This window comes from Borostomias antarcticus (genome assembly GCF_949987555.1).
Source record: "Borostomias antarcticus genome assembly, chromosome: 7".
In the NCBI taxonomy this organism is placed as follows: Eukaryota; Metazoa; Chordata; class Actinopteri; order Stomiiformes; family Stomiidae; genus Borostomias; species Borostomias antarcticus.
Genome location: NC_140240.1, coordinates 1,600,227 through 1,615,313, shown reverse-complemented (window position 1 = coordinate 1,615,313; position 15,087 = coordinate 1,600,227). Strand labels below are relative to the sequence as shown.

At 43.7% G+C, this 15,087-nt stretch overlaps 1 protein-coding gene across 1 annotated transcript; it reads left to right on the top strand.

Annotated features, from left to right (window-relative positions):
• Positions 1 to 1,928: 1,928 nt before the first annotated feature.
• On the top strand, positions 1,929 to 13,157 carry mettl1 (methyltransferase 1, tRNA methylguanosine). Its single transcript, XM_084441043.1, has 6 exons — positions 1,929 to 2,070; positions 2,818 to 2,942; positions 3,302 to 3,486; positions 9,347 to 9,460; positions 12,577 to 12,678; positions 12,802 to 13,157. The coding sequence occupies exons 1-6, from the start codon at positions 1,991 to 1,993 to the stop codon at positions 12,916 to 12,918; spliced, it is 723 nt and encodes a 240-aa protein (XP_084297169.1). The 5' UTR covers positions 1,929 to 1,990; the 3' UTR covers positions 12,919 to 13,157.
• The last annotated feature ends 1,930 nt before the right edge of the window (positions 13,158 to 15,087 follow it).

Genomic DNA, 15,087 nt, shown 5'->3' with positions numbered 1-15,087 from the left:
CAAAAAAAGAAACAAAAGAAAATGTTGGCAGGCTTTCTTTTTCCAGCCAAATTATACAAAACATTGTCATTATTCCTGTTATTCTGTTTTCTAAAGAACAAAAACTTCGATTATTGTTACTGATCTTGATTTTATAATAGTATGATGACTGTATGACGATGAGAAAATGGCAAGGTTTTTTCCTCACATCCAAACCCTGCCACCGAATAATGATCCTTCTCCTTTTCTGATCCATCCCAGTCCCGTTTCCCCCTCCTCTCTGTCTGACATCCTGGTCACCACACCTCCACAGCCCAGCCTAGCAGTCTGGGAAGACCCTGTACAATACGAGCAAAAAAGTGCAATAAAACAATTAAAAGATATGACTGGCACAACTGAATACGCTCATGAGGTTCCAAAAGTAGGCCTACAGTTCATCCCCTGCAATAAAGAACCGTCCATGTCATGGTGAACATGTGTGATGTTATCATTTTATTGTGTTACTCCATCTCTATGGTAAAAAACAAACTGTACTGGACAGGAGCCCAACTGTTTAATCAGATTTAAAATCAAATGTTTAATGTTGGAGTAGTGTTTTTCTGCTACTACTACTTTAATACTGTACCGTCACTACTCCTGATTCTTGAGTACTTGAGTACGTTCTTGAGTTTATAGTTCAATATTCACCTTTACTTGCTATTAGTTTAGGAATTGGCATTAGCAAGACCCCAAAAATCATTTTCGTGACATGAGACTGCATGAGATCCTGTGAATTTATTATTTTAGAATTTTGGTGTACTGGCTAGCACACTGGCGGGAAATCTTGTGGTGGAAATGGAAGTGATGCGTTTTGCGTGTCACAATATCAGGAAGACAACAAACACTTCGCTACGCGAAACAAAATCTACATGCACATTAAAGAAAGAAGACAGGTATTTGCCTGCATTGAAGCCATCCTTCCAGAAAGTAGCTACAATCTTCCAATCCAGTCTGCGCCACATGCGTTTGTTATAATTTTTTATATTCATATGATATATCCATCATTACAGCGAGTGAGTGGGGGATTGTGGGAAGTATGGTTCTTAAAATGCAGTGCTGATTTTATTATGACCAGAGGGGCTGAGTTATCTCATGTACTGTAACTTTAAATCATGATAAATTATGTACAATCATGCATAACATTGACGACAAGAGCTTTATTAAGATAAGATATACTTTAATAATCCCAATGGGGAAATTTGGGGTTTCAGCAGTGGAAAGGGTACAGCAGCAGTGGGAAAATATACATAATAGATGCAAATAAATTACAATATAATTACAATAAAATAATATACTGTATATTATATATATATATATATATATACACAGTATGCATAGACATAAAATAATATACATACAGTTAGGTCCATAAATATTTGTACATATTTGTAAATATTTGTACAATTGTCATCATTTTGGCTCTGTACACCACTAAAATGGATTTGAAATGAAACAATATGTCTTTCTTTAATTTGAGGATATTTACATCCAAATCAGGTGAACGTGTAGGAATTACAAACAATTTTATAAATGCCCCCCCCCCCCCTTCCTTTTTAAGGGACCAAAAGTAACTGGACAATTGGCTGCTCATCTACCCCATGTTTTTGCAATGCACATAAACAGATACTGAAAACAGTGGCTGAATCAAGTTTTTGTGTGCATTTGTATAATATAAAATAAATATATATATATATATATATATATATATATATATTGTAAATATATAAAAGACATATTATGTCTGATCTGGGACCAGTGTCTCCAGTCCTGTGTTCTGCAGCGCCACCGGGCGGTAGACTGCAACACCACTCAAAATTGCGAACTTGATATAACCAATCAGAACCCACTACTTCTTTGCTGTGACGTAAAAAGCAATGCGACCGTCGAAATAAACGTGGAACAGTTATAGCTTACATTGCATCTGCATTTGATGTACAACAGTTTTATTCCTTTAGTATAAACCCTTTTGAAGATGAGCGTGTCCATGCCGCAGAAGCGGTACTACAGGCAGCGAGCCCACTCCAACCCCATGGCGGACCACACTTTTGAATAGTAAGTAAAGTGATTCTTCTGGTTAAGGCAGCTAACGTCAGCCAGGTACAAGTGAAGCCAAACCTGAGAAAATCTCGGATGTAACGTTCATTTAACTTACTCAAACTAGGCCTACATGTTCATTTGATCGCCGAATCGATGAGGCTAGTGCGATTATGCCCTAACCCGGGTCCGTATCCTTTTCCTACCCCTGACCCCTGCCTCTATCTGGGCCCAGGCACATTTATGCACACACAGACATACACCAATGTTTGCCATGTCTCTCCTATGATGTTATTAGCCTCTCTTACTCTCATATTTAATGTTATTTATTGCTCTATAAATGTTCTTAGCCGGTAGACAAACATACTCCAGGAGCTTGCTCGATCGCCTTGTTGAGAGGGGTCAGGGAAGAATTTTTACAGCTCACTTATCTGACCCCCGGGTGATTACTGTTTTTTTGCTTCCCTCTGGAATATGTAGAGGTGGGTCGTATGCCCACCTCCCTTGTTCTCTGTAAAGCGCATTGTGTTGCCTCTGTGTATGAAATGCGCTATACAAATAAAGCTTTGATTGATTGATTGATTGATTATGCCGGATCCTAGAATTAAATGCCATTTGGTGTACACAGCTGGAGGACGATGGAGTGTTTCTAACTAGAGCTCTCAGGTATGGAGGTAGCTACAGTTAGGCAGGCTAGCTGTATACCATTTTAGGTATTATATTAGACCATCTCTGCTTTAACAGTTGCTTTCTCTTATGTCTCAGTCCAGTTTGTCCAGAGAATATGGATTGGTCCCGGCTGTACCCCGAGTTCTTCAGCAAACAGTCGGATGAACTGACAGCTCAGGTGGAGTTTGCTGACATTGGCTGTGGATATGGTGGCCTGCTAGGTACACATGTCATTTGTGATTGGTCTTTTATTTTCGTTTTTACATGAAAGGCAAAGTGAGCAATTATAGTGTGTCTGTGTCAAGCTATGTAACACCTAGTCCCCCCCCCCCTCTCTCTCTCTCTCTCTCTCTCACTCACTCACTCACTCACTCACTCACTCACTCACTCACTCACTCTCTCACTCTCTCACTCTCTCTCTCTCTCTCACTCACTCACTCACTCACTCACTCACTCACTCACTCACTCACTCACTCTCACTCACTCACTCACTCACTCACTCACTCACTCACACTCACTCACACTCTCTCTCTCTCTCTCTCTCTCTCTCTCTCTCTCTCTCTCTCTCTCTCTCTCTCAGTGGAGTTATCCCCACTCTTTCCAGACCAGCTGATCCTGGGTCTGGAGATCCGTGTGAAGGTGTCAGACTATGTGCAGGACCGTATCCGTTCCCTGCGCACAGCAGAACCCGGCGCCTACCAGAACATCGCGTGTCTGCGTGGCAACGCCATGAAGTACCTGCCCAACTTCTTCACTAAGGGTCAAGTAGGTCCTGCCTCACAATCCACATTATTAGAAAGCGCATGCTGTTTGTTATGCCAGTCCAGAGCTTAACAGAAATGACCATCCCTTGGAGGTCCATGGTCAGGATTCACAAGGAAAGGCGTTTACTTGTAAACATTCTTACTTCTAAATGAACCACATTTTGATTGTACGCAGCTGTGTACTGCCCTCTACTGGAAGCAGTAGGGATTACAGTTGTCCAGGGGCCTCATTTACAAAACTAGAGCTAATGTCCAGGGCCCTCATTTATAACACTGTGTGGAGGATTCACTTTACTAAGGTTGCCTACATGCAACCTCGAGTCTGAAAAAATACACGTTTAACGTTCCAGCCATTATCCCTCCTCCACCAAACTTTACAGTTGGCACAATGCAGTCAAGCAGGTAACGTTCTCCTGGCATTCGCCAAACCCAGACGTGTCCATCAGACTGCCAGATAGTGTGATTCGTCACTCCACAGAACACATTTCCACTGCTCTAGAGTCCAGTGGCCTGCTTTACACCACTCCAGGAGCCTAGGTGAGGGCTAGGGAGCCTAGGTGAGGGCTAGAGAGCCTAGGTGAGGGCTAGAGGGCCTAGGTGAGGGCTAGAGAGCCTAGGTGAGGGCTAGAGAGTCTAGGTGAGGGTTAGGGAGCCTAGGTGAGGGCTAGAGAGCCTAGGTGAGGGCTAGAGAGCCTAGGTGAGGGCTAGAGGGCCTAGGTGAGGGCTAGCGGGCCTAGGTGAGGGCTAGAGGGCCTAGGTGAGGGCTAGAGAGCCTAGGTGAGGGCTAGAGAGCCTAGGTGAGGGCTAGAGGGCCTAGGTGAGGGCTAGATAGCCTAGGTGAGGGCTAGAGGGCCTAGGTGAGGACTAGAGGGCCTAGGTGAGGGCTAGAGGGCCTAGGTGAGGGCTAGAGGGTCTAGATGAGGGCTAGAGAGCCTAGGTGAGGACTAGAGGGCCTAGGTGAGGACTAGAGGGCCTAGGTGAGGACTAGAGAGCCTAGATGAGGGCTAGAGAGCCTAGGTGAGGACTAGAGGGCCTAGGTGAGGGCTAGAGGGCCTAGGTGAGGACTAGAGAGCCTAGGTGAGGACTAGAGGGCCTAGGTGAGGGCTAGAGGGCCTAGGTGAGGACTAGAGAGCCTAGGTGAGGACTAGAGGGCCTAGGTGAGGGCTAGAGAGCCTAGGTGAGGGCTAGAGGGCCTAGAGAGCCTAGGTGAGGGCTAGAGAGCCTAGGTGAGGGCTAGAGGGCCTAGGTGAGGGCTAAAGAGCCTAGCTGAGGGCTAGAGAGCCTAGGTGAGAGCTAGAGGGCCTAGGTGAGCACAGCACCCTGCTGACTCTCTCCCTCACTGAGTAATTGGTTGCATTAGCAGACACTTGACTAAATAGAAGTGTAAACGGCCACCAAAACGTTTTGTGAAACGTTTCTTCCGGGACGCATTTGACCACATATCTTTGGTAGTCTCTAAACGCTAATGTGTCCTGATGCGCCCCCGACAAAGACATAACAGGAAAACGCGTCATCAATGCAGGATAATTGTTCTCCTTTTTTGAGTTATCCTGCGCTCTTTTTCAAGTTGCAAATGACTTGTCCCATCACACGAAACCGTTGTAATAGTCCAGGCTTTCACGCACACGTTTTTCAATCTGCTCAAAGTCAAACTGACTGATTATTGATTTACTTATTATTTGTTTACATGGAACAGCTGTGCGACACGCAGGCAGGAGTGAGTGAGTTACTATGGTTACTATGAACACGTGGTCAGCTGGACACGTTTGGAGACGCATGATAGACACGGGGGTAAACAATGATGTGTCTCGCTGTCCACTTGTGATCTGATCGTCCAAAACGCATTTTAAAACCAAGTCTAAACAAGGTCTTTGATAGTAGTAGTATATGATAGTAATAGTGTATGATAGTATAGTATATGATAGTAGTAGTATATGATAGTAATAGTGTATGATAGTATAGTATATGATAGTAGTAGTATATGGTAGTATACAGTAGTATGTGATAGTATAGTATATAATAGTATTAGTACTGTATATGATAGCATAGTATATGATGGTAGTAGTATAGTGTATTATAGTAGTAGTATTTGATAGTAGTAGTATATGAATAGCATTCTTACATTATTGCTCATAATTATTATTGGAAAACCAGAGGAGGCATACAATTAAAATGGTTCTTCTGCAGTTAGGAACATACGTTGTTAAATCCAACACGACTCATAACGATGAGCTAGTGTGTGTCTGGGCCAGTCTGGAACCAGGTAGCTGTCTGTAGACTCATAATGATGAGCTAGTGTGTTCCTGGGCCAGTCTGGAACCAGGCAGCTGTCTATAGACTCATAACGATGAGCTAGTGTGTGTCTGGGCCAGTCTGGAACCAGATAGCTGTCTGTAGACTCATAACGATGAGCTAGTGTGTGTCTGGGCCAGTCTGGAACCAGGTAGCTGTCTGTAGACTCATAACGATGAGCTAGTGTGTGTCTGGGCCAGTCTTGAACAAGGTAGCTGTCTGTAGACTCATAACGATGAGCTAGTGTGTTCCTGGGCCAGTCTAGAACAAGGTAGCTGTCTGTAGACTCATAACGATGAGCTAGTGTGTTCCTGGGCCAGTCTTGAACAAGGTAGCTGTCTGTAGACTCATAACGATGAGCTAGTGTGTTCCTGGACCAGTCTAGAACCAGGTAGCGGTCTGTGGACTCATAGCGATGAGCTAGTGTGTTCCTGGGCCAGTCTAGAACCAGGCAGCGGTCTGTAGACTCATAACGATGAGCTAGTGTGTTCCTGGGCCAGTCTGGAACCAGGTAGCGGTCTGTAGACTCATAACGATGAGCTAGTGTGTGTCTGGGCCAGTCTTGAACCAGGCAGCGGTCTGTAGACTCATAACGATGAGCTAGTGTGTGTCTGGGCCAGTCTGGAACCAGGTAGCGGTCTGTGGCCATGTGTTCTACCCACTGAGCTGCCCGTCAGCCCCAGCTCAATGCCGTTATATCATCTCATCATCAGAATATTAAGCACAATGAAACACACAGAATAATTATAAATATAATTAAAGCTGCTATGCAGCGTTTAGCCGGGGCCAGGCAATTTCAGACAAGTTTAGGAGCAATAAGCGAGAGAAGAGGAACTAATTAGCTAACTAACTATAGGAACTAATTAGCAACACAAATTGGCTTCACAAATTGACTAAGCCAGTCACCAGGGTGCAGGATAAGAGGTCATAATCTGTTTCATCATAAACACTGATCGTGTGGTATATGTAAAAGCCCACGTGAAAAGATGTTTGTTGATTAAAATATACACACTGAAACAAAGGATATAACAATAGAAGTTGCATCATACTGTATAATGATGGTATTCCCTTCAAAATGTGGATGAGTGGCTGAAGTGATCAGAGTCTCATAATATACAACAAGGAAAGAGAAAGCTGTTGACAGTACTGTGTATTGTAAAACGTTTTGATGCATTGTAAGCTCAATTTTGATAATTCAATAATCTGGTCAATGAGTTTGTGAATTACAGTCTGAAGATCCAGTGTAGCAAGTTTGGTGTTAATTGATTGAAAAATGTGGGATGACATGTTTATTCATAGGTTACAGGTTTTGTTTGCTTTTCTTCATAATTGAACATTAACTTCAGCAGCTGTGTGCTCAGTCAGTGGCCAATCAATGAATGTAGTCATTGTAAACCTCTGCGGGGGCTGGGTAGGGTTGCCAACAGCGACGTCTCCGATTGGTGGAGCTTGCGTTGGATTGTGGGTAGTGTAGTTTTCTCTGTATGAGAACTACACTATGGTTTCAGAGGACAAAATTGAACATATTTTCAAAAATTCAATTTTTGAGATAAAATTCTGAAAAAAAAATCACTACATCTACCATGTCATGACAATTTTGCCCTGATTTTTCATGAACATTGGACATTTATTGAGCAAGAATTTGTAGTAAATATACAGTATTGCTAATAGTAAAACATTTTGATGCATCATGCGCTCAGTTTTCAAAGATCTGTCCGGATCGTTTGCTGTGGGCTGTCTGATGATGCAGTGTGTGCATTTTGGTTGCAATTGGGTAAAAGAAATGTGGGAGGAGTTAGGTTTAGATATGTTCTTTTCCATTGATCGTTTGAGGGTATAATTCAGAATACTGTAAAAATTTCATTTTTTTACATAAAATTCTGAAAAAAATCACACTACATCTTGGATATGTTGCCAATGTTGTCACTTTTCATGAGGATGATCAGACATTGATTTGGCGAGAATTAATAGGAACTGTATACAGAACTGTTAACAGGAAAACATTTTGATGCGCTGTGGGCTCAATTTTTCATATTTCAATAATCTGTGAGGATAGTTTGGTAAGGACAGTCTGAAGATGCAGTATATCAATTTTGGTGTCAATTGAACAAAAAATGTAGGAGGAGATAGGTTTGATAGGTTTTACACTGATAACCTGTCTATTAATGATCTTGATTACTAGTGGTCCAAACCATGGACAACGCAAGAAAGAGGGATGGGCTGAACTTGAAACAAGCTATCACATTTGTAGAGGATTTTAATTGCTATTTTTATTCTAATTTTTTAGCATTTTTGCACTGGAGATTCTCCTTTGGCTCTGGCTAAAATCTCTTTTGCGGGCGCCGAAAAATCCTCTATGCAGGAAAAACCCTGCTAAGTTATGAGCACTTGATTCATTTCAGATCCGTGTAGAGAAATGCAGCGATACTAAGAAACGCCTTACTGCATCTATGACCACACCGTTGACACCATGTATCCGTGACATGCCCGCCCCGCGCCAACACTAGCAGTTTCGGGGGGCTACCACCCCTCCTGAAAAATATCCTAGGGGAAACGCTGTATTATCTTACGCTGTGTTCCTCAATACCGTGCCTGAGAAACAAGGATTAAACCGCCCGTTACCTTAAACGACCCGTGTGTTCAAGCTTCTAGAATGAACTAAGCAGACAAAAGGACGCTATTGTAATGAAAGCATAGTCAACTGCCATACCATCATGGCACTTCTCAGGGTCAGGCTCATCTTACTTCTGAAAACACTAAAACCACAATGAAACAGTTCTTTTGAACCTGTCAACTTGACTTGCCATTCATCCAGCCTGTATTGTTTTAAGGATTAAGTGCAAAGGGAAAAATACTGTACACAGCCCTTGAGCGATCGTTGCGCACCCACACAGATGATAGAAATGTCGACTGCTTCCCAAAATGTCTTTTCTTTTTCTTTTTTTTCCCCTTGTTCTTTTCTGAGGGCACTAATTAAAACGTGGAGTTTTTCCAGCTCGTGAAGAGAGGGGCCCCAAACCAGCCGCCTGCAGTCAGGGTTGTCCTGTGATTACACCCCCCTCCCTCTCTGTCTTTACCTCACATTATTTATTTAAACTAATAAAAAGTGACTGGAATGGTTTTTAAATAGAGCAGCCAGACTAATATTAGTGGAACCTGCTAGCAGGGCTGTAACCCTAACCCAGGACGCGAAGGGGCTTCATCTTAATAAAAGATCAGTTAAAGAGGGAAATTCCAGTTCTGCAACTCAGGCTTCCTAACAACTTTCACCAGAATATTATGAGGGTTACAATAGTGCTGACTGTTCACAAGCTGTGATACCAGAGATGCGATGGCTGCGCTTGTGTTGTTTTCATGAGCAGAACGGCTAATAGGTTGATCACAGGACAGGGGAATGGCTGAAGATCGACAAGAGCTTCATAGATCCATGTTGCTACACTGAGGTCAGGTGAAGTTGAGACCACATACAGACTGTCTTATCTCCACGGTGACCTATGTTCGTTCTCTCTCTCTCTGTCTCTCTCTCTCTCTCTCTCTCTTCTCTCTCTCTCTCTCTCTCTCTCTCACAGCTCAGGAAGATGTTCTTCCTCTTTCCTGACCCTCACTTCAAGAAGACCAAACACAAGTGGAGGATCATCAGCCCCACTCTGCTGGCAGAGTACGCCTACACGCTGAGAGTAGGGGTAAGAGTGGATACTCAGTAGAGACACGCTGAGAGTGGGGGTAAGAGTAGATACTCAGTAGATACACGCTGAGAGTAGGGGTAAGAGTAGATACTCAGTAGATACACGCTGAGAGTAGGGGTAAGAGTAGATACTCAGTAGATACACGCTGAGAGTAGGGGTAAGAGTGGATACTCAGTAGATACACGCTGAGAGTAGAGGTAAGAGTAGATACTCAGTAGAGACACGCTGAGAGTAGGGGTAAGAGTAGATACTCAGTAGATACACGCTGAGAGTAGGGGTAAGAGTGGATACTCAGTAGATACACGCTGAGAGTAGGGGTAAGAGTGGATACTCAGTAGAGACACGCTGAGAGTAGGGGTAAGAGTAGATACTCAGTAGATACATGCTGAGAGTAGGGGTAAGAGTGGATACTCAGTAGATACACGCTGAGAGTAGGGGTAAGAGTGGATACTCAGTAGATACACGCTGAGAGTAGGGGTAAGAGTGGATACTCAGTAGATACACGCTGAGAGTAGGGGTAAGAGTGGATACTCAGTAGATACACGCTGAGAGTAGAGGTAAGAGTAGATACTCAGTAGATACACGCTGAGAGTAGAGGTAAGAGTGGATACTCAGTAGATACACACAGAGTAGAGGTGAGAGTAGATACTCAGTAGATACACACTGAGAGTAGGGGTAAGAGTGGATACTCAGTAGATACACGCTGAGAGTAGGGGTAAGAGTAGATACTCAGTAGATACACGCTGAGAGTAGGGGTAAGAGTAGATACTCAGTAGATACACGCTGAGAGGTGAGAGTAGATACACAGTAGATACATGCTGAGAGTAGAGTTGAGAGTAGATACACAGTAGATAAACACAGAGTAGAGATAAGAGTAGATGCTCAGGAGATACACGCTGAGAGTAGGGGTAAGAGTGGATACTCAGTAGATACACACAGAGTAGAGGTAAGAGTAGATGCTCAGGAGATACACGCTGAGAGTAGGGGTAAGAGTGGATACTCAGTAGATACACACAGAGTAGAGGTAAGAGTAGATGCTCAGGAGATACACGCTGAGAGTAGGGGTAAGAGTGGATACTCAGTAGATACACACAGAGTAGAGGTAAGAGTAGATGCTCAGGAGATACACGCTGAGAGTAGGGGTAAGAGTGGATACTCAGTAGATACACACAGAGTAGAGGTAAGAGTAGATACACAGTAGATACACAGTAGATACACACAGAGTAGAGGTAAGAGTAGATGCTCAGGAGATACACGCTGAGAGTAGGGGTAAGAGTGGATACTCAGTAGATACACACAGAGTAGGGGTAAGAGTAGATACACAGTAGATACACACTGAGAGGTGAGAGTAGATACACAGTAGATACACAGTAGATACACACTGAGAGGTGAGAGTGGATACACAGTAGATACACACAGAGAGTAGAGGTAGGGGTAAGAGTACAGATGCATCTCAGAAAATTAGAATATTGTGAAAAAGTCCATTATTTTCCATAATTTAATTGAAACAGTGAAACTTTCATGTATTCTAGATCCATTACACAAAGTGAAATATTTCAAGCCTTTTTTGTTTTAATTTTTATGATTGTACAGTTCATTTATACACTCAATACTTGGTGGGGGCTCCTTTTGCAAAAATTACTGCATCAGCGTGGAGCGTGTCATGGAGGCAGTCAGCCTTGAAATATTTCACTACATGTGTAATGAATCTATAATATATGAAAGTTTCACTTTTTGAATTAAATTACAGAAAATAATTCGCTTTCCACAATATTCACATTTTCTGAGATGCACCTGTAGATACACGCTGAGAGTAGAGGGTGTGTGTGTGCGCGCGCATGCGTGTGTGTGTGTGTGTGTGTGTGTGTGTGTGTGTGTGTGTGTGTGTGTGTGTGTGTGTGTGTGTGTGTGTGTGTGTGTGAGAGAGAGAGTACCTGCACACTCAGTCCTGACATGGGACCACTGAACCAGACACTGATGGGCGCTGGGGGTGACGAGCTCACGAGAGAATGTTCCTCTATCCCCGTACCCTAACCTACCCGTACCCTAACCTACCCGTACCCTAACCTACCCGTACCCTAACCTACCCGTACCCTAACCTACCCGTACCCTAACCTACCCGTACCCTAACCTACCCGTACCCTAACCTACCCGTACCCTAACCTACCCGTACCCTAACCTACCCGTACCCTAACCTACCCGTACCCTAACCTACCCGTACCCTAACCTACTACTCCACTTGAGACTAAAGCATTGATCTGCCCAGAAGACACACACACACACACACACACACACACATACCGTTGGCTTCATGACTCCACACGCATGCACACCACTGGCTTCATGACTCCACACTCACACACACATACACACACACACACACACACACACACCACTGGCTTCATGACTCCACACGCATGCACACCACTGGCTTCATGACTCCACACAGACACACACACGCACACACACCTGTCTTCATGGCTCCCCTCCCCCTGGCCCTGTTAAAACGCTTCATCACTGAGCTAACATGGCGCTGTGCAAATCTGTGCCATGCCAGAGTTTTCCAGGAACCCTGTGTTCTAATAATACTATCTGTCCACACTCCAAAGTCAACTACAATGACCACCGCTGATAAAGCTCTGTTTTCTTTTGGCTATTTCTAACTTTTTTAAGAAAATGGGACTTTTGCTCTTCAAAGTATTCCAGCCAGCTCACTGGTGACGACATTGTTTCATGTACTTTCTGAGGTATTAATACTTCCTGAGGTCTTAATACTTCCTGAGGTCTTAATACTTCCTGAGGTCTTAATACTTTCTGAGGTCTTAATACTTTCTGAGGTCTTAATACTTCCTGAGGTCTTAATACTTTCTGTCCGAAATTGAATCTGTACTGAAGTTAAATTACTTTAGCCCATGCGTCAAGTACATGTGTTGCTTCTGTATGGTTAGATTGATGTATCTGTGCTCAAAGTGCAATTGAGGTACATATATACATTATATTACATATGTGATATAAATGTTATAATTCATGTTTTATACAGTGTCTGTATGAGGTCAGGATCATATGATTATGATCACACATATGATGATGTGGTGTTTTGCGTGGTTCTCCAGGGTTTGGTGTACACCAACACAGATGTGGAAGAGGTGCATCTCTGGATGGTGAAGCACTTCTCCGAGCATCCTCTGTTCTCACGTGTTCCCGAGGAAGAACTTGTGCGTTGACTCTTTTGATTATTTACATATTTGAAGCTAGGAGATACAAATAAACCCACCACAGTTTTGTATCTTGGAATTCAGTATGCTTCTCTTAACCAGCAGTTTGGTATTGTTCGGCAGGTTGGTGATGTCATCATTGGGCGCCTGGGCACGTGCACAGAGGAGGGCAAGAAGGTCCAGAGAAACGGAGGGAAGAACTATCTGGCGGTTTTCCGGAGGGTGGAGGATCCAAACTAATTAAAAAAGAAATACAAAACATTGTCACAGACTTTTTGGTGTGAGATAAGATGGGACTTCCTCTTAGCGGGCAGGGGCATCTGTGCACACCATGCAAGGACTTCAGATGGATGCTGGGTACTTTCTAGAGCCCAACTTCCTGTCTCACGCTTGGCTTCCTCCTGATTGGTGGACAGAAGCATGCAAGTGGCCTTATGGTGCGTTCCAGGCAACCCGTAACTCGTGTTTTTCCGACCTCCTACACGTGAAAATGCTCTGGAATGGCAGTCAAACCCGTAACTTCCCATCCGGCAACTGGGAGTACATCGATCTGTACGAGTTCACGGGTGGGAAGTTACGGGTTTGACTGCCATTCCAGAGCATTTTCACGTGTAGGAGGTCGGAAAAACACGAGTTAGGGTTGCCTGGAACGCGCCATTACTACCCTTCTTTTACCGTGTCAGTTTTTACTTTTTAAACGAATCGTTTGACAGGCACTATGCAGAATTGGATCTCTGTATCAAGTGCTCAACGTGAATAGAATAAATCTTTTTCCCCTCAAGCCTCTAGTCCTTTTTCATTTGAATTGTGGGATGCGATCACTACCCTCTGCCAAACTGTGACTGCTATTTTCGTGCCATACTGCCTTACAGGGTTTCTGGGTTCTAACTTGTCGTGTTATATGGGTTAAATGGTAGTTTTGTGTTCTAACTTGTGTGATATGGGTTAAATGGTAGCTTTGTGTTATGACTTGTCGTATGATATGGGTTAAATGGTAGTTTTGTGTTATAACTTGTGTGATATGGGTTAAATGGTAGCTTTGTGTTCTAACTTGTCGTGTGATATGGGTTAAATGTTCGTTTTGTGTTATGACTCGTCATGTGATATGGGTTAAATGTTAGTTTTGTGTTATGACTCGTCATGTGATATGGGTTAAATGTTAGTTTTGGCTCAGAGCGACACCTCAAATGAGGGAGAGGAGAGTAGGAAGGACTGACATGGAAGGTTAAAGGTCACAGGAGAGAATCTGAACTGAGGAGAGGCCCTCCATTCAGAGGTACCTTGCAGACCCCGCTGCTCTGAAATGCTGAAAAATGATCCCTACCATTTTTATGGTCAACTGTGTATACTTAGTAGATTGTGGGTAATACAGTTTGATGTGGTTGAGTTATGTGTGACATTTCTGTGCTTGTGCCAGTTGTCCCTCTGCAGCTGTGGGGGGTCCGCACACGCCCCCAGACTGGAACCCCACAGTTAGAGAAACCAGTTACCTTTAGGATCCCAAGACAATTACATGGTTTAAGATATCCGAAAATCAAAAGGTCCTTTGTCAATCTGAGACAATGGACTATCTGTATGTTTTGTATTTAATTAAGGCTTGTGTCCAAAAGGCTGGTGATGACGTCATCAGAGAGGTTGTCTAATTAATGTGTGTTAGGTGCCGAAGTGACAAACCTTTGTGTTGTTATTCCATCACATTAACATCCATGCATCGTACCTGCAAACTAGACGGGGCGGCTATGGCTCAGTTGGTAGAGCAGGTTGTCCAATGATTGTAGGGTCAGCGGTTCGAATCCCGCCTCCTCCTGTCTAAATGTCGAAGTGTCCTTGAGCAAGACACTGAACCCCAAATTGCTCCCAATGAGCAGGTTAGCACCTTGCATGGCAGCTGCCGTGAATGAGAGGCCATTGTAAAGCGCTTTGGATATAAGTGCAGTCCATTTACCATTTAGTCGCCATTTTTTAAAATAAATTGAGTCATTCATATGAATCGTGCAGATCCGGGGAGTTTCAGACCTGTCACCTTTTTCACTCACTCAGGTCTGATGCATGATGTAGCAGTCCAGAGTTATGTTAGACTATAAACTGGGTTCTGGCTTCACGTAGCTAATAATGATCTGTGTCAATGGGGGAGCTAACGTTTTGCAAACATAGACCTCTGGAAGTTTCAAAGGCCCCGTTCAGACAAGGCTCCATTCAGACGTGGCCTGGTCCACATGCCATGTCCAAGCACAGACGCACATGCCATGTTCCAGCACAGACGTTCACCATTCTCCTAGTGCCACAGGTCTAGAAGAATGGGTTCCCCCTGGTCTCTTTAGGGTGTGAATAACACTGCAACATGCACAGCCTTTACATACCAGCGTTCATGACTGGTCCTCGTTTACATACCAGCGTTCATGACTGGTC